General features: G+C 39.9%; 1 protein-coding gene across 4 annotated transcripts; it reads right to left on the bottom strand.

The window, feature by feature from the left end:
• Nucleotides 1-6,346: 6,346 nt before the first annotated feature.
• LOC134585299 (inositol hexakisphosphate kinase 1-like) lies at nt 6,347-27,068 on the bottom strand. Of its 4 annotated transcripts, XM_063440718.1 has the most exons (7): nt 26,873-27,068; nt 15,471-15,560; nt 12,806-13,153; nt 12,008-12,227; nt 9,567-9,748; nt 8,535-8,710; nt 6,347-7,000 (listed from the first exon to the last, which is right to left on the bottom strand). In XM_063440718.1, the coding sequence occupies exons 3-7, from the start codon at nt 13,026-13,028 to the stop codon at nt 6,569-6,571; spliced, it is 1,233 nt and encodes a 410-aa protein (XP_063296788.1). In that variant the 5' UTR covers nt 13,029-13,153; nt 15,471-15,560; nt 26,873-27,068; the 3' UTR covers nt 6,347-6,568. The 4 variants fall into 4 exon arrangements, with proteins under 4 accessions (XP_063296788.1, XP_063296789.1, XP_063296790.1 ...); XM_063440719.1 differs by lacking the exon at nt 15,471-15,560; XM_063440720.1 differs by lacking the exon at nt 15,471-15,560 and having other exon boundaries at nt 27,010-27,048.
• Between the last annotated feature and the right edge of the window lie 869 nt (nt 27,069-27,937).

Below are 27,937 nucleotides of genomic sequence, written 5' to 3' on the forward strand. Positions count from 1 at the left end.
TAGGTTCAGATTAGTAAAACACATCTTTGCATCCACCCCCTGGAGTCCCAGCTTAGAAATCACCAGGAGTCCTTGCAAATTATGCAATGTCACCAGATGATGACAGTTCCATTTTAAGAACAGTTGGACAACTTACATTGGTTGCACTTTGACATAAAACGTGCATGGTGTTAAAAGGAACAGAAAGTAATGCTAAGTTTTTTGTATTTCAACTAATATCAACTGAAGGGTGAATACTTAACCATCTTCATAGAGATTTAAGCAAAAAAAAAAAAAGAACACGGTCACAAGTAAGGAGTAACCATGGGTTGTGCCAATTATTTAAACCGTTCGATATTTCTAATTTTTTTTTTTTGTGCTAGGCCACTCACATAATGCTGTTTGTGCATGGGCCTGTTCATATCCAAAACTATCAAGTCCTTTGTAATCAGATATCTGAACATACCCTGTTCGTCATGGAAATACATTGGCATGAGATTGAGTGTTTTATGCTTAGCCATGATGTACCGCATGGTTGGTGCTTCAACAGTGCAGTTAAAATTTCCTGTTTATAGTAGTACAACAATGATCATAAATAGTCTATGTACCACAACATTTCATTTAACTCACAACACCCCCCCATCAAAACCTTCAAACATAAAACGTTAATTATATTTATAAACTTTATTATTTCCCCCCATCATATAATGGGCGTGTTCCCAAACAGTAGAAAGACAAGTTTGTGTTTAACCATCGGTAATGGAGGGTTTTAACATTATGATGGATTTTCAAGGTGGTTGCTCATTTGTAAGTGTTAAATAGACATTGACATCTCATTGAAGTGGCCAGGGTACTATGTTCTGTCCTCTTAGCTCAATGGTTTCAGCAATGTGAACATTGCAGGGTTAAGACTGCCTACTAGACACCACTAGAGGCTCTAACTGCAGTTTCACAAAGCTTAACGCTTTGCATGAGAATGTCCACCATCTTCAAATCCCCCCACAGGAAGGCATTGATTCAATGCTTTCCTATGGGGAAGACCTAATGCACAAGCGGTGGAGGAGAAGCCCGACCCAGTGCTCAGGGACATCTGTGATGGAATCAGGTAAATGGGGAAAAGACGGGGATTTATATAAAAGAGAGGAGGGATATTTTGATATAGCTTTTTGTCACTATGGAGATCTTACAATGTGTTTTGACATTTAGTACATAATGAAATCCTTTCTGGACTGTTGCACTATTTAAATGCCGTTCTTAAAAGGAATTCTCAGAGAGGGTGAATTAAAGTGCAGTTCCACCACCTGTGTCTGTCCAGTCACCTGGAACAACACAGTTGCAAATAGAAGCACCAGGGAAAATGTAGGGTAGTCAAGAAAGATTGTTCAGAACTTGTGGCAGACAAAACATTACCACTGCATTTGCACAATGCACTCAGTCTCCACTTTCACTCTTAATAAAAGGGCCAATTTCAAGAAAGATTGGCACTTAAAAAATGTAATAAAAAGATTCCAAGTTGCCACTTTCCAGCTGTTGATCAGGCTCTTCTCTGTTGCTTTGTGCCCCAGCAAAAAAGTGTAATAGAATGCTTTTTATAGAGACATTAGTTTCAACGGTTTCTTGGTAAGTTAATCCTTTATTTTACTGCTGGGAGTGGGCAGGAAACTTCAACTCTCCATCGTTTTTAAATGCGTTTATTAATAAAGTTGGAGCATTTTTCTTTTTTTTTTTTTAACTTTCTGAAGATGCTGAATATCATTGATGCCATTAACAAAGTCACATGAGCTATACATTTTTTTAATTTAATTTTACTTACCAGATAGGGGAATTAATAAAGTATTATGTAGGGACATAATGCCAAGTTTATGTGCATGGCCCTAACAACCCACCCATTCTTCAATTGTAAAGTAAGCTCAGTGACATATCTATAATACATAACATTCTACATCAGACCATTTCTAGTGGGTCAAAGGAATTCCCATTTTTATAGGGTTTTTAACCTTTGATCAGGTCTGGTCAATATGCGTCATTGAATTATAGTTCCCAGAATATACAATCAGCTCATCCGTGGGAGTTCATTTATGAAGCTTAGAGAAAAAAAAAAAAAAAAAAAAAAAAAAGTGTATATATATTTTTTATTTTAATATAGGTCATTAGAGAAGAAGATGGTTACTATGTTGCATGAGAGATGATCCAAAAAAAAAAAAACCCCAGAAAAACTGAAAATATAGTAACAGTTTATAAAACATAGGGAGGGGAAAAGAGATGATCCAAAAATAAAAAAAATAGGAGACAAATCTAATTTCAAACATGAGTTAGAGCGGTAAATCCTGCACAATTTTGAAACAATTATCCTTTTAAGTATAGGTTTACGGAATGTTACCATACAGACATATCCAGAAATACATTTTGGGATGTCTACATGGAAACACAGAAGAGAGATTTTTTGGGGGGGATTTTTAAAGACCTCTTTTCCTTGTGAAAAAGAGAAAAAATGACTAGTAAGGATCTACTTGCAGAGATGTTCACATCTAGTCTGGTTATAAAAACAACTAAAGCAAAGCAGATATAGCAACGTATACATATTGCATAGCTCACCTGCAAGACTGCAACTTGCTTATAAAAAGTTACAGACTTCTAGGAAAGAAAAAACAAAAAAAAAAAACAAAAAAAAAAAAAACAAGAATGTCAGGAGTACTGTTTAATAAAAAAAGATGGACACAAAAAAAAAAAAAAACACAAAACAGTAACATTTACAAATGCAATAAACACTTCCAGTAACATTGTTTAAACAGTGGGATCCAAGTGACCTGTTCATGCCAGAAAGCTGAAGCATTCCACTCATGTAGACCTAGTGCTCCCAGACCATTATTTAAAAAAAAACAAAAACAAAAACGCATCATGGATAATTGACAAGGGAATTACACAATGCAACCGAGCTAGAAGTTCTCCAACTATACTAGATTTCCAGCTTGGTTACTTTACTCGGGATTGGACAATTCCCTTGTTAAATCTCCAAAACTCTGTTGAGTAAACATAGATGCCATTCTTTAATCATTCATATAAAAGAAGCCATAGTAACAGCTGTGGATTTGGAAACTAATAAGAGGTACAATGAAAGCACGTGGAGCACTAGCTGAATCCGGTTTACAGTAATATCTCTGGCTCTAGAGGGATGCTATATATATATATATTAATTATATGTTTCATTCCCTTAAAAAAAAATAAAAATAGTAGTGGACTGAATATCAACATTTAGGTGTAAATAGTCAGGCTGTGACTATAGTGAAGTTTTGAGAATTTACAAATCAGAAGTTAGTTTCAATTTTCTAAAATTTGTATTTAGTGAATAATCATTCCATTAACTGAAAACCCTTTACGATGGAAATAAATACAATTAAATGAATGCTCATTCATACAAATTTAAAGTCTGTCAAATACTGCATGTGAAGGCCTAGGGGTTATTTTAGTGACGTTGTGGTGTTTCCCAGGGATTTGGGGTAGAGAAGACAGGCAGCTGGAACAAGAGTGACAAAAAGGGGTTGTAAATATTATCAAGGACATATTCTTGTTTTCAATTGCTTCTGGCACAACAATCCAAGCACCATAATCACTACATTGCCCATAGTCCCTTCTCGCAATTTAAGCAAGTCAAGCCATTTGCCAACGCCTTTGTTTATACCTGTGCGCTGCTCCTTGCAACCTAAGAAAGTCAGATTGCCAATGCTGTGGTTCTTACCTGTACTCTGCCTAAACTACAGCCTACACTCGCCAGAAGCTCTGTGTGAGCTAAGCCTAGCAGTGTAGTGAGTTTCTGGCTCTCCAGGCAGTTGAGACGAGATAGGGAGCAGCACCCAGCAGACCCAAGAAAGGCTATCAAGCCATTCTAAAAATGGATTGGCATGCCAGGACATTGCTTGCATAGTCGCCAGTCTAGAGGCCATGGTGTTTGGAGTGTTCTTTAAAAAGTTAAGGTAACTATACCTCAATTTTCCACCATCTGCACTTACTGAAATGTATGGTTTAAAAATGAAACAAACTAATGCTGCATAGCTGGTTGGATCCTTTATGAACCCCACTCTAAATGCAAAGGACTGGTATAGTGGTCATCAGGACACCTTCACTAGGGACAAAAAAAAAAAAAAAGGTGCACATTTTAAGCTAGAATGGCACAATTTCTAAACAGGAAAGGTATTTTAGCCTGAAATGTGCAATTCCCTTGTCAATTCTCCACAACATCCCTTTAGTGCGGGGGTAGGCAACCATCGTCACTCTAGATGTTGTGGACTACAACTCCACAGATGCTCTGCCAGCATTATGGATGATGTGGTGCACAGCTTTTGGAGTACTGAAGGTTGCCTACACCTGCTATACTGAATAACCTCCAAAAGAAAACAATTAGATCAATTCAACATTTTCATATGTCACTTTAGAACAAAAAAGGTATGCAGGAGAAAATGCAGTTTTACAGCTTCAAAATCATACATTGGATCATTCACCCATGTAGACATTATTCCTCAAATGTTCAGTAAACATCACACTGTAAAAATTCCCATGTTTGTTCCTCTGGAATCAAAAATAAAACCCCAAAACAAGTTTACCATGTACATATGGTCAGAACTGTAAAACACAGAGTGACAAAAGCAACACAGTATTCTAGGGAGTATTCTGCACTATATAAAATTCTACACACAGGCACGATTTCTACTTTGGTATGAAAACTTGATACCCTAGAATACCACCCTGCAGACTGCAGTGCATTTTTAATACATAGATACAGAATTCTGCTGGAACCAATTAAACACGAGTGTTATATGCAAGTAAAAAAAAAAATAAAAAAATATTATTTAATGCTGGACAATGTTTTGATTTTTTTTTACCTTGGCACCTGATATTCCTGATCTAAACTTCTCATTATGCTCAGCTAGCATGGCATCATGGAATACATGTTCAGGACCATCTGGGATGCCAAACCATCACCCAATTGGAACCTAATGGCCACAAACTCTTCTCTTGCAGAGTAATGCACACAGTTGTGCTTCAGTACACGGTAACTCTTTCTTCCCTGAGAACGGACACCCAAATGCACTACTGGGCTGATTTTCGGGACAATTTAATAGCATTTGCGATTAACATGGACGGAGAGCAAGGAGGAAATCTATATAATACATTTTGTATCTGCTCACGGTTCTCCTCTGAGAATAATGCAACTTTTTTTGTGTGTTAAATTTAAAATCATCCCTTTTCTTTCTAAAGGAAAAAAAAAAAAAAAAAAACCATTCAAGTCCTACAACAAAGTTTAAAGTTGAATGTTAAGCAAAAATGTAATAAATACATTTGTTATCTTGATATTGTGGGACAGAAATTCTTAAATGTCATTTTATGATTAAGATTTAGGCCTAACTGCATTCTCCATTTCTTTATACTAACCAAATCTAAGAAAACCAAAGATTTTGTGCCCCCCTATGACAAATGAAATTAAAGGGAGGTGAGAAGAGGGGGGAATTAAAAAGGCACACCTGTGCTATTAGCATTTTAAACTCTATGACTCCGCTGTCATCTGATCTGTCACTCTTGCGATTTACATTGAATAGCTGAGGTCTAGCATGTTTGACCACCGTTCGCATTGTAATTTAGGTCACAAGTTTCTTAATGCATTAGGAAATTAACATTTAGACCCCAACCTCTCCTGAGCAGGGAAGACAGGCATCATACAATGGTAAGCGTGAATAATAGAGCTCTATATATAGATTTTATCTGAGATATATATATATGTGCGTGTTATATATATATATATTTGTATATTTATATAGCAATATAAATATATACAATTCTGTGGATGCATAACAGGTCCACAAGTCCAGACTTCTTTTTAAGGAGGGTAAAGGGGCTACAAAGTGATGGAGGCATACAATTTGATTGCATTGATAAGTTTCCTCTGTGCATTTACAGCTATGGAAAGTTTGGTGGGGAAAAGGGTACCACAGTATTCCTTCTCCTGCCATAACTGTGGTGGAACAAGCACAAGCAGAGCCTGAGTAGGGTCAAGTTTTGTCCACAAAAGCAGCCATTTGCTGACGTAAAGAAAAATATTTGTGGAGAGCTTAGCTCCAACACACAAACCTTGGTAGCGTTTTACATCAGAAGTCCCCCAATCTGTCATATTGAAGTTTCGTTGTTTTTCTCGGTTGAGGGTCAATACTATTGTCTGGTTTTCGGCACAAGACTCTATAAGTGCAGATTTACTGTGCTAAATTTTAAAAGGCCAGATGTCTTCCTGCCTTGTCCTCTCAGGCAAGCAGGTAACAGACAGTTGTACGTTGACAATAAACAGGGAGATATTTTCATGAAAGGAAAGTAGAACACAGCCTGGAGATTAAATAGGAAAACTTAATTTGGTTTACTATGAAAATGAAAAGTGCAAACAGTTAATGTACATCCACTGTGGCACTCTTGTCATTGTGCGCATGAATTACCTCTCCAAGCCCTTACATCATCTTGAAAATCACCATTAAAAAAGGTACAGGAGTGCAAGGAGCAGGAACCGTGGACGAGCATAGAGGCCTCATGGACAAGTGGTCCTTTGTAGACATTATTGGCTCTCATCTCGAATGAGCTCCAGGATGCTAATGAGACTACGCAGGCCCAAAACATACCCTTTGTCTGGTCCATCATGCACTGTGAGATCATCACGAAAGCCTTTGTAGGTGCTATGGGCAAAATCTATCATACGCACATCCACTTTTGGTACTGGTTCCTGAACCATGGAGTCAGTTGACCTTGGGTGGTCCCTGCCATCATATATAATCAGAAGGGAACTTGAGTAGAAGCGATAAGAAGCCTGGATCTCCAGCACAGACGTAAGGCGTTTCAGCTTGCTCAGGATGGGTTCAAACAGGTCCCTACGCAAATTGACACCGTTGTGAAGGTACTGATAGAGCGCCTGTCTGAAACCCTCTGCACTCAGTCCACGCCCATAGTACTTGTTCAAACACAGATAATGCCCTGTGTCCATCTGGAAAACCTAGAAATAATAAAAACAAAACAGTCTACATAAATAGTACAACAGCTAATTATATATACATATATATATATAAAAATATATACTGTACCTTGCACTCAAGCTATCACTGTTTGCAAAAAAACGGGTGCATTACCTGGGCTAAAGCATCATACATTCAAATTGTGTGGCTGCACTCACGGAAGTTTCCTTTAAAATGTAACTTTTATTGGGTTTCCATAAAATAAAAAAAAATATCGACGTTTCAGTCCACATGCTGGACTGAAACGTCGATTTTTTTATGGAAACCCAATAAAAGTTACATTTTAAAGGAAACTTTCTGTGAGTGCAGCCACACAATCAATATATATATATATATATATATATATATATATATATATATATATATATATATATATATATATATATATATATATATATATATAGACTTGGCGCGCTAACCACTAGTTCTTGTCTTATGTTAATGTATAACCCGTGTTATCCTACAGAATCTGGTCAGATGGAAAGTGAAGTTAGATGCAAGCCCCAGCTCTAGATAGTGTATGATTCCAAATGTAATGGGGAAATAAAATAGTGTGTGTGTATATATATATATATATATATATATATATATATATATATATACACACACACACACTTTTTTTATTTCCCCATTACATTTGGAATCATACACTATCTACAGCTGGGGCTTGCATCTAACTTCACTTTCCATCTGACCAGATTCTGTAGGATAACACGGGTTATACATTACCATAAGACAAGAACTAGTGGTTAGCGCGCCAAGTCTACACTTTCCTCTTACTTTTCTAGAAAACACACTAGAATCTCAGATCTCTTGTGATGTGCTATTGATTAGCTGCAATTACATTATCCTAAGAAGAGCTTGAAGAAAGTACAGGGGAACCATGTATTATAAGTTTTATATTCTGTTTACATATCCCACAAATTCTACAAATATAGGTTTGTCAGGGCTACATAAAATAGTTCATAAATGTAGATATCCCCACTGCACCAAACCTGTACGTGTGTGCTTCCACATCTTGGCACCCTCTAATTTTTCTTTAGTGCTGTTGTAATGCATCTAGCAGTCAGCATTGTGCTAAATGGAGATTTATCAAAGTGGTATGCTATGAAAATGTAAAAAGGAGTCATCAATGAAATCTGATTTCCATGACTCATTGTCTCACTGTTAGTAGTTTTTTTCTTTTTTTTATATATACACACACACACACACACACATTTCAATTTAGGCTGAATTTAAAAGTGATAGTATACAAAACTTGAAAGGTATAGAGAGATATTGTACAGTGCATCATATTTAATAGCACAATACTTTAATAAGTCTCTCTCCCCCCCCATGTGTTCCCGGGCAGTTTGTCATTTTTAAAGTTTATTTACATTTAACATGCAATATAGTTTTCACCTTCATGTCTAGAAAATCACTTGAACTTTATATTAATGTGTCCCTGCCCATAACAGAAGCGTTAAGACTAGGCAGTTAAGACTAGAGTCAATCTAGGGTGACTAAATTTGGTACCTGCATGCCACACACCCTCACACCAAGCGTGGCTGATGTACTTTGCTCACACTTCTTCATTTGCCGCGCTGCTTTCTCTTCAGAAGCATCATCCCCATGCTGTCTTGTGCCCATCTTAAGGTCCAGCACACATGGGAACTTGAAATGGTGTACCACATTTTCTAAGAGAAGAAACTCTGGTAGAGCAGTGGAGTTAAGGATCTGAAAACATCTTGTGACAAAGTAGAATATTAAAATAAATATATATTCCATCTGGGGCGCTCTGCAGTACAAGGTTAAATAGAGCCATGGAATGAGGCACCTGTGACAGAGAGAGGTGGAAAGCCAAGGCCTAGACTACCAAATATATTTATATATGAAAACCAGTGGGCTTCATCAACTGAACATCTATAAAAGTGCTGTTTTTTTTTATCAATATATATAAAAAATTCCTTAGAAGCCTGCACGCCAGAGTAAAGTTGCAGTTCGTTGCCCGGGGCTAATCATAATTACACAAAAGCATATTGTTCTCCATGACAGCACTCCAAGGACTTCTTGAGGTAGTAGACAGAATTCCTGACAAAAGATTAGTGTTTAAACGGAAAAGTCGATTTTATTTATTTTTGTATAATGTAAATAAAAGCAAAGTTTTATTTTTGTACTACCTCAAGAAGTCCTTGGAGTGCGGTCATGGAAGAAAAACAATAAAATTAAAATATCTATACATATTCAAATGATATGATGCCCAAATCAGTGAAATTAAAAGGATTAAAGGTGCACGACGGCTGAAGTTGACTGCTATTAAAGCTCTCCCACAGAACGCTATGTGAGAACCTGCACCAGTCTCTTTTGTTATATCGCATAAAGACAGTACAGGATCTAATACCAAGGGGTAGGTGCTGTAAAGGTTGATCTGGTAAATGCAATGTTTGCAAAACACTGCAGCTATGATATCTTGGGAGAAGGGAGTGCCTGATATAATAAAATTCAGCTCTCAAAGTAAAATGGATTAAAAGAGGTTTATGTTAATTTCAGATCATTCAAGAAAGATACTATACAGTTTCCTCTCTTTGGATTCAGAACGCATGCGGTTCAGTTGCTGCTTGTGGCAGCGGAGGCTCCAAGGGTTGTAACTAATTCTTTCGGAGCTCATCTCACTGTTGCCATCCAGCATTTGAAAGGGAACTTCTGAGTGCATCACTAACTCCAGTTTTGGGCTCTTCATCTCCTGGGCACTGCAAGATTAAAGAAGACCAAGTAAACAGTCATTAGATCCCATGAATTTTAATACATGTTGCCTCTCTCATCCACCAATGTGGTCTACAGTGATAAATGTCAGGCAAGTAAGTATTTGAGACTTAAAGCTTTAAGTGCATAGCTAAATGGACACCATGAAAATCTACTTAAAAACTAATAAACTCACACTACAGACATTTCTAACACTGATGTCAACAGACATCAGGTAATAAAGTGCATTGCAACAAGGTAGGATTTGCCCACCCAAAAGTTAAAGGACCACTGTAGGCACCCAGACCACTTCAGCTTAATGAAGTGGTCTGGGTGCCAGGTCCCTCTAGGATTAACCCCCCCCACTTTTTTTTTTTTAAATAAACATAGCAGTTTCAGAGATAGTTAATCCAGCCTCCAAATCCTCTAGTGGCTGTCTCACTGACAGCCGCTAGAGGCGCTTGCGTGATTCTCACTGTGAAAATCAGTGAGAGCACGCAAGCGTCCATAGGAAAGCATTGTAAATGCTTTCCTATGAGACCGGCTGAATGCGCGCGCGCAGCTCTTGCCGCGCATGCGCATTCAGCCGAAAGGGAGGATCGGAGGCGGCGAGGAGGAGGAGAGCTCCCCACCCGGTGCTGGAATAAAGGTAAGTTTTAACCCTTTACTCTCCCCAGAGCCCTGCGGGAGGGGGTCCCTGAGGGTGGGGGCACCCTCAGGGCACTATAGTGCCAGGAAAACGAGTGTTTTCCTGGCACTATAGTGGTCCTTTAAGCTTAAAATTTGTGAGATTATGCCACCTGACCAAATTGCCAGCTTTCTATTTTCTTTCAATTAGATAACATGTGCATGCCATAAGACTCAAGACTCTTTATTGCGATTGCATCTAAGAACTGTTCAACATTTTGTTATGTACCCAGACTAACTGCATTTGCACCTTAAGGAAACTTCTCCTATGCAATTGCTGGTTGAAATAAATAACTGCAAACAAACGTGATCCTCCATTATATGAGTGGTAATCAAGCTGGTCCAAACACATTCCCACTCGTATAATGGGGGATCACAATTTGTTTACAGAATATATATATATATATATATATATATATATATATACATACACACATACATATATACACATACATATACATATACATATATATATATATACACATATATACATATATACATACACATATATACATATATACATACACATATATACATATATACATACACATATATACATATATACATACACATATATACATATATACATACACACACACACACACACAGGACTGCACTCACCTGAACATGTATGTATATCTATATAAACACACTCACACAAACCAAGAAAGTAATGGTGGCGAAAAATGTGACTGAAATCCCCTTCCACCTGAAGTCAGTGATATTGCTACTGCAAGGAATTCTGGGTGGGCATATGCAAATTAGTACAGCAAATAATTACCTTTTTGCCTCTAAACAATGAAACAGCTGTCCATGAGGGTTTACTGGCTTTGCATCTCTTGTGTTTCAAAGCTGTTGTACACAGCAAACATACTCCAAGGAATCCATGTTTAAAATTGAATAATTAGGCAAAGAGGTGAATCTTTGTTGAACTAATTTGCATATGCCAACCAAGAATCCCTTGCAGTAGAAACCACTGAAATTTGAGATTTCTGTGGGAAAAGCAAGTCTAGTGGCTTGGCTGGTGTGCAGATCTGTGTTTAACAATGTACTGACCAAAGGTGGAAGGGATTTTCAATCACATTTTCACCACCATACCGGTTTGTGTGTGTGTGTACCAAATAGACACTTGCTAAATAATAAAAAATACATATTAAAGCAAACATTTGGTTTGTTACACATACATAAACACGTGTTAAATATGCATTATGTCAATAACAGTTCTGTGGTGCATTAGACATAATGAAAAAAAAAATTACATGGAAAACCCCACTCTGACATTAAAAATGCATTCTCAAAATATATATGCAAGCCATTTTGTGCATATATACTATGCAAGGATACACTGGGGTAAAATGTTTGTGTCAGTGTGTATGGTTTTTTATTTATTTATTTTATAGTTTACTAGTAATGAGACATTTACTCAAATTTCTGAGATGGGAGCACACTAGAATCTCCACTTACATTAGAATCACTGGCAAATCCATAAAGAAAAAACACATCATAGCAAAGGTTACATGACATCCCCTGTAGTTCCATTTAGTTTTCTGAAGTGAAAGAACATAAAATATGTCTAATACCTTTCAGAGTTCTCCCCAGTTAATAGTGACCAATCATCCTTATGTTCAGTGCTTGCAGCATTGCTATTCGTGCGATGGAGTCCACGGCGGGAGTGCTTGCGCCTTGAGTGGTCCCTTTCAGGGGTTTCTTCTTGATCCATGGACTCACTCTCCACAAAAGGGTATGCCACAAGGTTAATGTAACCATCACTGTCACCTTCAAAGCAGACAGACACCACACCTGAAAGGACAAGAGATTACTTTGAACCTGTAACTTAAGTTACATAAGATATATAAAAATAAATAAAAAGGGTTGTGTGACAATACCATTTCCTACATAGCATAAAACACAGGACTGTAGGATTGCTGTAACATTGTATGTTCTATTTCATCAAACAAGGTTATTGAAAAAGATTAAACCACAGATATGCAATATTCATTACTCTCCAGTAAACCAATTCTTGCCAATGACTAATACAGGCTGTGATAGTAATAAATAATGGTGGCCAAATACATTTCCCAGTTTTATGAAATTAATGTACTATGGGTACAGACAGTTTAAAAAGATTCTATTTATGTCAAACACATGACCAGTTGTATCATAGTTACATCAAGATAAATCTTTCAAAATCTAGATTGAAGTAAGAAAAGAAGTAGTCAGCAGAACACATTTTTATTGCAACAGAACATATTTGAGCATAATAATAAACAAAACAAATGGCTGAAAGCTTTGCATAGTAACACCTTATGGAGTTCATGAATAAAGAATATAAAATGTATGCAGTCTTAAGGGTACCAATTTCCAGATGAGTCCTTCACCTTTGTACTCGGGGGTAAATTCTTTCATCTCAGGTGGAAGAGATTCGTAGAAGCGCTGTTCCCTGGCTATAAGTGGTTTGCACACAGTATGGTCATCGTAACGCATCATGCTGCTGTGCCCTCCCACCTGATGAATGAACGGTTCCAGGAGAACCCCTCGGCCCCTGTCGCATACTGCGCTCTTAACGCACTGCCCCACTTCCATGGTTTGACAAACACACATTGCGTTGGATGCCCGACGCTTGGCGGGGGCATGGAGAGGGGCACGGGGCCTGGCAGCAGCACTGAAGAACAAAAGGTTGTGGGTTGCAGGACCTTCACACTCTTGTCTTGACTCACTCAAGGGATCTGAAAGAAAAAGAAAAACATGAACCATTAGAGAAAAACAAAAAAAAAAAGAAAAAAAAGAAAATTCAAGGCCTGTACTCAAAAGTTTCTTCAGAAGATCACTTCACAAAAAAAAAAAAAATTAACACCTAAACAACCTCCACGTAGAATTAAATTGAGAATATATAAAATTACCAACCTGAAATTTTAACTGTAAAAAGTTACAAAGATGCAGATATTCATATTTATTAATTTAAATTAAAAAAAAACAATATAACACACAATGATCCGAACCATTACTATTTTTCCAATATTATTGACATTAAAAAAAATTACATTATTACTATAAAAGGCTGCAGACATAGCTCACCCATCCAACACATTAAGAAGTTACAGTTTGCACCATAAAATGAGCACATTTATTCCATAATTCAAATACTGAAACAGACCTACACTTTCCCTCTCATGAACTTGTATGTCTGGATTTTAATTTTTGACTTCTGCAATATACTAGTACTCAATGATAAACTAGAGTGAAAAAAGTAATAATGAAAGATACTACCTTTCTGTGTCTGGTAGGTCCCAATCACACAGCTATTATCAGCCTTAAGTAAAGTCCATTCTGTTTATGTTCACTGACCGATTAAGCCAGTGCTTTAGCCATTCACAAGAAGTATGCTCAAGCCATCTATCGCTTTAGCACTGTTTGGGCAAGTGAGCATGTAGATATAACTTGCACCATCTAGATTGTGCTCTGTTGGATCCCCTTCCAGCCTTATCAAATTCCAGATTAAATTACCTAATCCACCACTGATGAACTCTGCAAATCGCATACCTGAAACCTTCAAGGTTACGTTTAATAGGGGCTCAGGTTCCTTTACTCTGCTGACTCGATTCTCACTCCAGCTACATTCTTAGGATCCTACTCAACCATGCTCGTGTAATATCAAGTGCCCAATCAGAGCAAACTTGAGCTCTGAATTTTTTTTTCCTGCTTAGAAGCAATGAGTTCAGGTTTAAAGAAAGTTTTTTTTTTTTTCCCACCCCTGCTAGGGCTTTTAGATTTCACACACAAAGCTAAAAATTTCCAGTTGCCACTAGAGAGTGAAAGGTTAGCCCTAGCACATTGAAATCCACCCCGGAGCCTTTAGATTTTCTGTGGCAACCACTTCACCTTATTAAAGTGGTCTGGGTACAGTGTTAGTGCTGCACCTAGAGGCGCTTCCCAGACCCTTGATCTAGTAACTGACGCTGACGTCCTCACGCTCTGCATGAGGAAATCCAGTGTCCGCTATTTCCCCACATGTAAGCATTGATTCAATGCTTTCCTACGGGGAGGTCTAATGCGAGTGGCATTTGCTGAGCATGCGCTTTAGTGCTTCGCGGGACGTCGTAGGTAGAACTGCGAGAGACATCTGCGCTGGGATCAGGATAGTTAAAAAAAAAAAAAAAAAAGGGTTCTAAAACTTTATTGGCAGCAGGGGGGTCAGCTACAGTGCCCGGAATGCAGCTTTGTATTCCTGGCACTTATAGTATCCTTTTAACAAAAACAGCACTGATGTGAGCAGTAAGACTTCAGAGACATGATCTAAACACCTAAAATACTTCATTAGGTTAAAGTTGTTTTGGGGACTAGTATGTCCCTTTAAAGTAAAAATCCTTTTCTTGCACGTCTTTCTGCATATCCATTTTAAAAGTAGACAGACAGTGCTACCCAACACACAATCTTGTAAATAACTGGCCACAAAGGTTGCAAACTCAAAATAAGCTGGGGAAGGATCAAATCTTCGCTATTCCTGGTTTAGTAAATATAATAGAAAGGTTGAACTTTCATGCAGACCCTTTGCCCCAGACATTAGATTAACTCAACACCTCAAAAAGGAATTCACAGCAGGCCCCGATGTAAACTATGAGTTAGCAACATAGGGCACTGAGTCATAAACAAGATAACCACATACTACACACTGTCAATGCAAGCAGTCGACAAAGTGGATCATGGAAATTGTCCTCATATGACTCCCAGCCTCAAACTGTGTGACCCCTGTGATTGATCTTTCAGCTTTTGCTTCCACATGGCAGATGCTCTTAACACATGCATGAACTTGAAAATGTCCCCTAAAGCTACATTATCTCACTCAAGGCTTAGTCAGGCAGATTAGAAGCAAGCGTTTACTTTATCACATGAACAATAAAACAGTATTGAACACCCTCCCCCACCCCCCAAATAAATAAATCAATAAACTGGCAACACACTGAAGCAAAACAGAATAGAAATAAAAGACATTATGACGCATTAAATGTGAAATAAATATAAATATTGTGCTAAATATATGCTCACCCTGACAGAATATGAATGAACCTCTGCAGTATTCAGGACAAAGCACAGATATGAGCTTTCTTAGCCAATTCTAATTTTCCCATAGAAAACCTGTCAATTGACAAAAGGAAAAGAGTTAGTGCAAACACTACGGTTTGCTCTCCCGTGGAAAGTATCCTCAATGCTTTCTTGAGAGGGTTGCTTCCTCTTTCTTTCATGTGGAGCTGAAGTGCAATAGTGTGGTTATTGGAGGGAGAGGATGAGTGTAAAATGTAAGTTTAAAAAAAAAAACTAATAAAAAAAGGATGAAACCTGTACTGACAGCACACATTGATCTAAACTGGGACTCAAGAGTTAGTCGTAATTCCATAATTTTAATATAAAATCTTTATATTTTAAACGGTTCTAAAATAATTAAAAAGCATGGAGTCCCCAGAAGCTACAATTTGTAGTTTTAGTCCCCCGATTGCTTACCTACTTTCAGTCACTAGGCCTCTTCATCTCCTACACTTTTGTCCCACAATTGGTCCCACCTACTACCTTCCAGACCCTTTTCCATTGCCCACCATTTCGCTTCCATGCTCTGTATTGAGCTTTCCATTCCTTTACTTCTATAGTCTCCAAATTCTATTACTGTCCCAAGCTTTCTTTAATGCTTTAACCCATCCCTTTTCATGTAATTATTCATTTTCCTTTACTTGGTCACTGACCAACATCATTAATCTTATCCAGCCAACTGTACAAATCTAGGGTGAATATGAGAAACGGGAGAGTTGCAAAACACTGCATCCATAACCAATATAATGAGGGTGACAAGGAGTTCCTTAACCCCTTAAGGACACGACATGTGTGACATGTCATAATTCCCTTTTATTCCAGAAGTTTGGTCCTTAAGGGGTTAAAGTATGGTGCACAGTTAGCTATGGTACTTTGAGAATCCATTTAAACTTTTTTCTTGCCACAGAACGAAGTTTGTGCCACCCCCTGTATGGCGAGTTAGCAGTCTCTGCATTCTTCAGAAGCAGAGACTGCTTTAGGTGCTTACTAACCAAATCAGAGAAGCACTGTATGTTAGCATCAGGAACACTAGCTCATTATACCACATGGAACAGACAACAGTTCCTTCCACTTGGGGAAAAAGTTACAAATAAATCACTGGAATAAACAGTATGTCTAAGAAGGTTTAACCTTTTCACTGTACTTACAGAGAATACAATGTTAGAATCTAGAATCACTGAGGTTTCAGAAACAACCATTGGCAAACTAATATAGATCAACTCAAAGCTGGTGGATAAGAGGAAAGACTTCGGAAATCGAATAGGGCTCCCAACATACAGGCCCTGATATGGCAGGTCACAACGAACTTCGATTACGAAGCAATGTTCCAGAAACCGTTGACTCCCAGGAAACATATCTTAGAGGCATGGGAGCATTGGGAGGACAACCTTAAGACCCTCACGCCAGATTGATCGGGGTTCTGGCCCCTAGTTCTAACTCCCCACACACACACACACACTAACACGCACACACACACAGCCACACTAGTAGGTAATGGAATCACCACACTAGCTGCTACCAGTCCACAAAAATTCCAGATACCGCGCCACTGGGCTGCTGTGTAATTGGTTCTCAGAAAAGGGCCCAGAGCAAGATCTGGGATGCCGGACGGAAAAGCCCCCAAGTTGTAACACAAACTAGGATAAAAGGCCAAACCAGAGGCATTAACTTAACACCCCTTAGCTGGGCGAGGAAATAAGAATTAAAAAAAAAAAAAAAAAAAAAAAAAAAACCACTCCAAGCCTACGCGAGCCGAACCAACCGCAACCCACCCTTTCCCCCCCCACACCTAAAATAGCACAATAAAAACAGAATGCCTGCCTCTATCACCAACCCAAATGAACAACAATAACAGCTCGAGGGAGGAATTGGGGATATCACGGGAGAACGATAGGAATGTACAGCGGCCCTAAAAGGGGCTAGGAGCAGTACCGCCTGTCCCGTGAGGGGGAGGAGAGCAAATTGGAAACATAAGAGAATGACTTACAATGACCTTGTGAATAAACGGTCTCACCAATGTAATGGACAAAGTACAAAGATGTTTTCCTCCCACCCAGACTTTACTCCAAACATTACAGCTGTACTCATCAGCATTGCAGCTAATCAAAGTCAGAAGGATGTAGTATGACTATGGAATGGCCAAACTATTTAAAAAGGGCCACATTAGGAGCCCCAATTACTGTGACCTACATGTACGTTCTATGTAATGATGCTTGTGTGTACACACAGACTGGCACCAAGATGCATAGCGACATAACGCTCTTCACAGAAACAAGATCTCCTGACATAGAACAGAGTGCATACCAGAGTCCTGAAACAGTTGCCTAATAATAGAGCCAGCCTGATAAAAAGACAGCATTCCTTGCCCATCACCCTCAACATTCTTACCAATACGCAAGCATGGTATTAGATTAATGCATCCTACAGCTACCCTGCAATGCAATCTTTCACTTAATGTTGCTCATGCTAAAAAAGACAGATTAGGTCAAGTGACAATGATCACTCAAGGCAAGATTCAGTCAGAGAATTGACAACATACCCCTGAAATAGCACTATTAAAGCTTGTTTGTGAAATGCTTACATATTGGTACACAAAAGGACTATGATAAATCTGAAATCCTCCGCACTCCCAACTGCAAAGGAGGTTTTTACTTAGCCATCAAAACTACAGGTGTCGACGTTCTGGCGCAGTCAGTAAGTTTCCAAAGCCACGTTTATTTTTAATTAGTAGCTTTCTTTAGTAGAAGAGACAGGAAGGCAAGTACTGTAATAGGGAAATCTTTTACACAGGAAAAGGAAGTGGGTTCAAACAGCCTGCCATGGAGAGAATACCGCAAAATATGATCTAATGTTATAATGGAGGAAACCATCCAACAGGGAACCCAAGACCTTCTAATCATACACAAATCTATTTTTTCTTAATCTGCTAAGGATGAACATTCAGGGCAAAGAGGTATACAGATAATTGGTCAAAGTGCATGTACAAAAGATATGGAAAAAGGAACCCGAGTCAGAACACCTGGAAAGTGAGGCCGGTTGAATTATTTATTAGTGGGTACAAATTACCAGGTGAAAAGGAGCAAGTGCTTCTCAGGTGTGCACAGCATTTAAACTTGTCTACAGAGGACAAAGTGTCAATATTAGTCCACCCTTTAATAAGCTGCTAATACAACTGAGAAAACACCACAAGCATAGTAAAAGTGATCCTGCTGTATGCCAAACATTTCCCAGCATATAGCTAAAGCCTCTACATGTATGAGCATATATTAGGAGAGATAAGACAGGATTAAATGAGCACACCAATTAGACCTGGCAAGCAGCAAATACACTGAGCAGTCGTCGCTCCCCTCCCCCAAATAACCTTTCAATTTTGATACAGCAAACTCATGGTGTATGCCGTACTAAAATCATTCTTCTCTTATGGTTCAAGTGGATCTGTCAGGAACATGACAGCTATACACTGTACTAGTAAATACATGGAAAAATAGTTGTCCTTTGCAATATAGGTGTATTCACTAAATTCAGAGATGATCCTAGTAAACACTAGATTTAATAATGCTCTGCTGGAACCAAGATAATCACCAATTTAGGTATTAAAACAAAACATTGTTTCCTCAACAACTGTGACTATTATAAACACAGTCCATAAAATGGTCCTCTAGAAGGTTAGACTTAAGTTACTAAACAGAATTCCTTTGACTACTGAAATATCTGAAGTGTTTCAGATGGTCACCAATGATCACCCCCCCCACACACACTTTTTCCATCTACCCAATCCAAATTATAAACCTTGTTAAATAAGCAGCGTAAGATATTTCCTACTCCTAGGATGCGTGATGTCAACTGTGCTTTGGATCAAAGCATAATTTCAATGAGAAATGTTGCTTGTGTAATCACTGATGCTGCTTTCATTCTATGAATGAGCTACATTTAAAGGAAAGCTCTTTGGTATAAAGCTGCGTGTGATTTAAATTTCTCGGATGATTGGGTTGAGCATCTACCAATGTAGGATGGCATGAACACCTACTGCATAGATATGATGCTGCCATATAGAATGCACAAAAAATAAAAATTCAAACAAGCGCCATCAGAATTAAGGGATACATTTTAATGAAGGACACAAACATTTCGGGTTTACAAACCTTTTTTTTAATGTGCAATGCCCTCCAGTTATTGCTTCCCATATGCCTGCAATTTTCTCTTTACTCCTCAATCTTTGCCAGCATGGGACTCTTCTCTTTAAATCTGGCAATCACTGCCTACCATTGCTACAGTAACATGGTGATCGAGTTAGACGTGATCATGTTATCATTCACCGTGATCGGTGCAATTTGAGGGAGGACTACATGAATTTTGATGGGCTTGGGCACTACAAACCTCTCTCTGTTGCTTCCTGGGCTTATTCTATTTGATTTATGTGGTAGGAGAATAACTTTTTCAAAATGCAGCACTTAGATGTACTGCTTAAGTCTGCTTTTAATTTTTTGTGACTTATATTATACCACAAGAGGAGTCATGGTGGTTTTATGAGTCAGCTGCACAGTACTTATTCATTTATTTATTGATTTTATAAGCTTTCTTCATATTGTTATTTTTTTTTGGTACTGCAGTCTCTTTTTTTTTTAACTCTTTGACCTATTTTGCCATTTAGAATGGCAACCATTAACTGTGCATGTAGGTCTTTAAAAATATACAGTATGTTTCTATTATTAACTGAGAAATGTAGGAAACTAAAACCCAAATTGCACAATTAAGGCAAAAATAGCAGATTTATATAAAAAAAAAATCTTCAACTTTGCTATATAGTCACTTGTGGCAATTGTAACCTATATTTTGCAATTCCGATTTTAAAACAAGCACCATAACCATTATATCCCACTATAGTGGTTAAGATGACAAGAGTGCCCTAGCATTGTGAATCTCGAGTTTAAAGGAACTACACTACAGCATTAGGGATACAAACATGTCTCCTGGCATTGTCCCTCCGTTCAGTGCTTAACAATTTTAGAGCAATTTAACACTGAATGACGGTCAATGGATTCCCATAGCTCAGCCTCCACTGATAGCGTGGCTAAGTCAGAGCTTACTCTTTTGTAACCTTACCGATTCATACCTGCAATGGCACCGTGATACAATCAGCTACCTCATTAGCCCAAGCATCACAGAAGATATGGGTGACTTTGTTTGGCATTAAAAGATTAAAAACAAGTTAATGCTGAATGGAAGGACAGCGCCAAGGGACTCCAGACACTATAATCACTTCAATGAAATGAAGCAGTTATGGTGTTTATGTCCCTATAAATGTAAATTTTAGCCTTTGTATATTAACATTGGGATGTAGATGACCTCAAATCAAGATTAGATTTGCCAAACCCAGTATGCTTCCCTTCGCAAATTATCTGTTCATGCTGATGGGTAGTATTTGAAAAGTACTGCCCTGAAGTATGGACAACAATTTTGGGGAGAGGATATCCAATTACTGAATTTGCCTAAAGTAGCATGTCCCAAAAAAACTTGACGGTTCCAATGAATATTGGTAAATACAAAATGATGCCTCAAAATAATTAGTTCCAGAATTCTCCCTTCTGCTTCTAAGGCTGTCAGAACTACTACAATTAAAATTTCCAGAAATAAATCATGTAAATTCCGTAATAAGTAGTTATGTCATCACAGTCATACATATTTATTGGACTTCTAACACTTGATGTTTAATTCAAGGGATGGTAAAAGATAAAGCCTCTCCCCATTTTAGAACCATAGCTCCCATAACATGCTGCTTTCTGAGCTGGCAAAGCATCATGGAAGTAGTACTACAGGGGGCTTCAGTTTTGGCTCTCTCTAATGCGTATCATGGTTTTTTTTTGTTTTTTTTTAATTCTTTATTTTTGTAAATCTTTATTTTTGCAGTGCTTATGGTAGTTACATGCTTACATATGGTACCCCAACGGCATTCCATACGTAGGTTTCAAAACATTTGTTACATTGGGTAATAGAGAAACAGAGCACATTTTTTTTTGATTAGGTAATACAAAAGGATATCGATCGATTAAGAATATTACTTTAACATTTACGTTGAGTGTCCTCGCTTTAAAGTGTAAACGATTCTTTGTTTGTTTGGTAGGCAGGATAAGTATCAAGATGGTTGCAAAATATTGAACAAGCTAATTCAAGCTAACTTGGAGTGTGTCTGCTGTTCCAACATATATAATAGTGATTAAACATTGGTTGACAATTACTGCGACGTAGTTAATATGTGGGTGAAATACAGCAGACATGTCAGGTGGTAATTAAGTAGATTAGGCAGATAAGTGAACAGTCAGCAAGACTAAATAGGCAGTATACTGAACCCCCTAGGCTTTCAAAACATAAAGGGCATGCCAAACTGAGTGTGCATACAGATTAGTGTGTCATGCATAGAGAAGTAGACAACATGCATATACTATTAACTGACGCTAATGAGTGCTAGGTATCCCCCCCTCGCCCCCCAATTACTCGTACAGTCCAGGGTTATAGACTAACTTTGTGTGGCAATGAGACTTGCTTTCAAAGTGTTCTCTCGTGTATCTCAATAGTCTCTGCTTGGTTTGGACTCAGCGTGTTCCCGCCGCAGGTCGGCTGCCTGAGTGTGGCGTGTCTCCGTCAGGGTCGCTCGGCAGGGTACCTCTGGATCGCGTTATCAGAGTAGTGACCATTTGCAGTTCAGGGTCCTGCTGTCTGTTCTGTGTGGCCGATGTTTGTCTGTTTAGCCTCCTTCCCCGCTGCCTGTCGCGGTCTTTTCCCTCATCCCTGTTCATATCTCAGTTTCGAGGTCTGTGTGGCTCGTTTAAACACAGGGGTGTCCGTGGGTGGCTGCAGTAGTGGACTGTGTTGCAAGTGCCTTCAATCCCTCCTGGTTGTTGCCGCTCCGGGTAAGCAGGTAGATGTTAGTTTCAGTACCCGCACACGTGGCCTCCGCCATCTTAGTTTCGGAGTTTCCATTGCGGGTCGGGGGCGCCTTTGCCGCGGCATCTTGGGTGCTGTGTGTTGGTCAGGGCTCAAGGGTGAGGACCGGGATCACCCCCCCGGTCCAAAGGGGGGGGAACGGAGCCGGTTCCTCGCGGGTCTGGCTCTTGGCGGAGCACCGATAGGCGGGATAGCTGGGCAGCGGCCGTCTGCCTCACTCACCGCCGGAGTAGGCCTCTGTGTGCCAGTGAGGTTTCTTCCTCCAGGGGACTAAAACCCTTCGGGTCAGCCTCGCCCTGGTTCTGGTGCTCTCCACCCGGTAAGGGCCTCCGTCGCTGAACGTTTTTCACGCTGGAAATCTTAATTTTGTAGCTTAATTAGGCTGCAGTTGCTGGAGCTGGTCTTGCGTGCGACCATCCAGGTCGGCGGTCCGGCCCCGCCCCCTTAATTCTTTATTTTTGAGTGCATGGAAATACAGGACAGCTTACTCTGCCACGATAGCGGTCGTAAGCATGAACATATCACAGTGTTATTACAAAGGTGACATCTGAGCGGTGCACATTTTTAGATTAATGTAAAAAAATTAAACATGTGGTAACAGTTGTTGCTCAGTACAGGTAACTTTTGTAGCTTAATCCACGCTATATTGCCAGCTAGGTGAAATACTGAGATCACCAATAAAGAGAGAAGGAAAACAGGCAGCAATGCCGATCAGTGCTAAGCTAGCCAAATTAACTAAGTCAGTACCCCTGCCTTGTGGTAGTGCGCTTTGCGGTGTAATCATTGCTGGCTATTATAATAGGTTGCGGGGAGACTCAAACTTTGTACTACGCGTCAGGGTCATGTATTCCGCTTTGAGGGGTAGTCCTTACTTCCAATAGACGGTACTGGGTTTTTGTGCAAATTGGACTAGAGTGTCAGCGCTCTGTGTACTATGGGTCAGTGGCTATAGTAATGATTGTGTACGTCTGTGCCGTGTAAGCAGTTGTGTGTAGGTCTTGTCACCTACGCTGCTGCTTTACATAAGTAGTTGTGCGTCGTTTTGCTGTTCCCTCGCGTGTCTCCCCGTGGGTCCCCCTAACCGACAGGGGGGGGGTCTGAGTGTGTCATAATGTGGTAGCTAAGAGTAGTGGGAGCGGAGAGGTGTCCTAGTGTGCGGTCGCCAAGGTAAAGTATAACATATTCCGACTGAACGGTAATGGATAACAAAAACAATATAAGTTTGACTGGTAGAGGGCTAGAGAGAGGGTAAGTCAAGGTGCCAAGGAGTTGTGGCTAAATAGTAAATTGTGCACTGTCCCAGTAGAATCAGGATACGGTTCGTGGGTCTGTCCAGGTCTCTAGGTACCGGCTCCTTCAGAGGGTTCCTGCCTGGGTCGTCGCGGCACAAAAGTTGTTACCCGTTCAGGGTCCCAGCCGTGTGGAAGCCTTGCAGTCGTCTGGGGCGCTGTGCGGTGCATGGTGTCCTGGGGTAGACCCAAAACATGAAGTAAGTCCCATGCTCCCTGGAGGTCGTGTACCACGTGTTTGTCTTCGCCCCTCAGGATGAGAAGGGAGCGGTCGGGGCGCCATCTATATGGTATGTCCCTTTGTCTGAGAAGTATGGTAAAGGGTTTTAACGACCCTCTCCAGGCCAAAGTGCCGCCCGTTAGATCCACAAAGAAAGATAAGGCGTGGCCCTCAAATATGAGTTGTGCCCGGTCTCTAACCGCTGCCAGGGTTGCGGCCCTGTCTTTTCTGTGCTGGAAGCGAATTATTAAGTCGCGAGAGGCCGTTGCTGGGGCTCTGGCCGGCTTCGGGACCCTGAATATGGAGGGATTCTGCATTGTAAGAAACTTTCCAAAGTTTCATAGAATTCTTATCCTACTTTGGACACTTCACGCAAGATCCTTTGCCTTATTACCAATCTGCCACAGTGGTTACGAAATCACTGTCCTGAGTCTACCCTCCATCCCTTATTTCAAGCATTTATCTTTCTTGACCCAACTTTGCCTTCTTCTGAACCCAATTTAACAAGCCCTCTTACTTGTCCCTAATCTACCTTACTCACAACGGTCAGAACGTGTGTGTGTGTGTGTGTATATATATATATATATATATATATATATATATATATATATATATATATATATATATATATATATATATATATATACACACACACACATATACATACATATACATACACACACACACACATATATATATATATATACACACACACACACACACACACACACACACACCAAAAATGGCTTTACATAACCAGGCCTTTGCACACTTACTAACAGAAATCAGTTGCCATAACTTGGTGATATGCATTTCCAGCAGGATGTGAAATCCATTAGAAAGCCTTTTTGGCAACCTAGGTTTTTTTTGAGTATTTCTTCATTTTTTGACAGTCTTTTAAACTTAAGGCCATAATAGCTGAACTGTAAGCATAGCGAAGTAGGAGATTATTTCCGGTTTGTGTATTTTGTCCTTAAACCTGAAATTCATTTTGAATTCCCATAAATTCTTACATTAGTAAATAGCCCTAAGAGACTCAACTTATTATGTATATTGTATTCACTTGGTGGGGCATTCTTCAATTGGAAAAAATGCTCAGTGTCTCCTCTTTAAAGTGGCATTGTCATCCTCTGGGAAAATTAGCATTTATGAAGAAAATCTTTATGAAATACTTATACGGACTGTGTTTTAATTACTTTGTCTCGGTATATCTCCTCTGCCTGACACTAGGCAATTACCGCTGTCAAGAAGTGTCAATCAGCAGTGAGAACTGCAGGAAACCCCATAGACCTTAATGTTTTACTCGCACACGTGCACGAAAGTACAGAAGTTGACTGCGAAGAAGACAGGCCGGAATAGGATGGCAGCACCTGCAATTGACAGGTTCAGGTAAGTTAATATCACCTTTCTCTGCTCCCAGCGGTGATGTCACCGCCATCATACAAAGTATAATATCATGAACATTTAAATACATTTTGCAAAATCTCTCTTTTGTTCTGAATAAAACTGGAAAGTGGTAAACAAAGCAAAGAGTACAGTTGCCTATAATCTAATCAGTATGATGTGCTGGTTCATATAAAACTAAACAGGGGCACATTTTTGGGAACTCCCCCACGGGGTTAAGAATTACTGACTTACTGGATATAAAAGGTTAAAACTATTTGTCATGAACAAGTTGGCTCCATTAATCAGTGCTGTTGCTTCCTCCTTTGTTAGCCCCAACTATCATCATGCCCGAGTATGTAAAAATATACAATATAAATCTTGTCTCATAGCCCTACTTTCTCTTTTTGATAACATGCTTTATCGGGTCTCTCTCTGCTAGGGCAGAGGTTTTTAACCAGTCTTGAAATCCAGACTTGGGTCCCAATGTTAGGGACAATCATTTCAAGTTGATCCAGGATTTAAGCAAATGCTCACAAGATGTTTTTACTGTATCACTTGTGCATTTCTTAAAGCAAGGAGACCTCTTTCACAATTGTAAGAGTGTAATGAAGGCACGTAGTTTAAATCTTGAAGAATGTGTAGTGAAGATAATGACATCATTTGAATCCTTGTTAAAAAAAACACTGATCTAACCCCCACCCTTACATAAAGGCACTGCATCTGGTCCTTTGACTCTAGTTAAATGCTCTAAATTCTATATCCAATTATAAAGCCACCAAATGTAGTCCTTCACGGTTTAATGCCAGTGCATCTGGTCCTTCACCCCCTATTATAAAGCCACTGCATCAGGCCTTATTTTAAAAGGATGTACCATGTGGCTCTTAGCTCAGTTAGAAAGCAACCACATTTGGTCCTTTACTATTTTATAGTGCCAGAGCATGTGGCCTTTCACCCCCTTTAATAAAACTACTGCATCAGCTCCTTCGCATTTTAATTTTTTTTAAAACACTGTACCAGGTGGCTCTTTATCCAGCCACCACATTTGGCCCCTCAGTATTTTATAAAGCCAGTGCATCAAATCCTTTGTCCCCTATAATAAAGACACTGAGGCTGGTCCTTCACTCATTTCTCCTCCTTATTTTATAGGGCCAGTGCATCTAGTCCTTTCCTCTATCACCTATCCAGTCCACACACTCTTCTGACCATACAGCCCACGTTACCTGATCCTTCAGCAGGTCTTGTAAAACTACTCACCTGTCCCTCACCTTCATCTTCGCTGTACCCACTGAGCCCCTGAAACTATTAGCCATTCATAGCTGGTCGAGAGCCCATGGAGGGCCAGTGACTGCATGATGTCAGGCACAGCCAGGCTGGGATAGCCAAGAGCTGTAACCCCCCTTCCCCCCAGGTCTCTGGCAAAGCATCATGGGAGTTGTAGTTCAGTGGTTGCCCTCCCATTGTAAAATGCTTTGATTGACGCCTGGTTGAGCTTCACCCCCTCCATCCCCCAGCTCCAGCATTAAACATACACTATTCAGTAATGGCCGCTCCCAGCTCGCCCTCGCCGGCTTCTCCTCCTCTCACCGCCTCCCCAGGCGCTGCTCCCAGCTGGGATAGGGGGGCGGTCACCCGCAATGGTCTCCTCCCGTGTCCCGGCTCCTCTCACCCGCTCTGAACCCGTTCAAATCAACAACAAGATGGCGGACCAGCCGGGAAGGAGGCGGCACGGGGTCTCCTCGTCATGGCAACAGTCTAAGCTCAGCCGTCCCTGCACAGAGCCTCCACCAATCAGGAGGAAGCACTCCTCGACCGCTTGCCAGAGCCTTCTTCCTATTTGCTAAATTTGCTGTCAGTCATTTCCTCAGTCCCCACCCATTTCGGCTTGCTGTCAGTTATGACAGATTCCACCGTCTTAAAGACGCTTGTCATGTGACCGTGGGCAACTTTACGATTGGATAGTGTAAAGACTGCAGGATTATACTGCCACGCCCCCAATTGATCATCGGCTTGTAGTTTACTGGTTCCTTCAGAGCCCCCTAGTGGACAGTCTTAATAACGACAAGGATGGAAAAAAAATATCTAATTTTTTTTGGAATGCATCATCGTAGAGCCATGGTCTGATGGAGCTGAAGCAAGCCCATGTCCATGAGCAAAGGCCCATTGCTATTATTAAACTACTTTTCACACGCACTTCCTTTGTGCAGATGGAATTAAGTATGGAAAATTAAGAGGGATGTAGGGGAACAAACTTTGTGTGGACTGGGTGGCAGTGATTAGAAGTGGTTGTGGTGCCTGCATTCTGTATCTGCAGCATTTGTCTATGAAAAGCTGCACATACGAAGTTTAACTCTTCTGCTGCCGGAAGTGTTACACAGCAGCATTGGGGTGTCCTTACTGATACTTATGTCCGTCTCTTTGCTAATGGCTGAAAATCTTGGAAACCTGCCCTGTTATGAATGCCTTCCCCATCATTTTTATAAGTTTATGCACACAAACTCAGTTCTGGTTGCTTTAGCATTGAGCAGGTTCTAGGGCAGGGGTAGGCAACCTTTTAGCAGCACTGTGCCGATATAGGATTGTGATGTCCCGTAGCG

Source organism: Pelobates fuscus, unplaced genomic scaffold (genome assembly GCF_036172605.1).
Source record: "Pelobates fuscus isolate aPelFus1 unplaced genomic scaffold, aPelFus1.pri scaffold_35, whole genome shotgun sequence".
Lineage (NCBI taxonomy): Eukaryota > Metazoa > Chordata > Amphibia > Anura > Pelobatidae > Pelobates > Pelobates fuscus.

Bases quoted from the DNA above. Each gene is read 5' to 3' on its own strand.
- LOC134585299 (XM_063440719.1), bottom strand. From the start codon at position 13,028: ATGTGTGTTTGTCAAACCATGGAAGTGGGGCAGTGCGTTAAGAGCGCA. The intron at 12,228-12,805 runs GTGAAGGACTCA...TTGTCCTTTCAG, and splicing joins ATTTACCCCCGAGTACAAAG to GTGTGGTGTCTGTCTGCTTT. The intron at 8,711-9,566 runs GTATCTTTCTTG...CTGCTCTACCAG, and splicing joins CAAAGAGAGGAAACTGTATA to AGTTTCTTCTCTTAGAAAAT.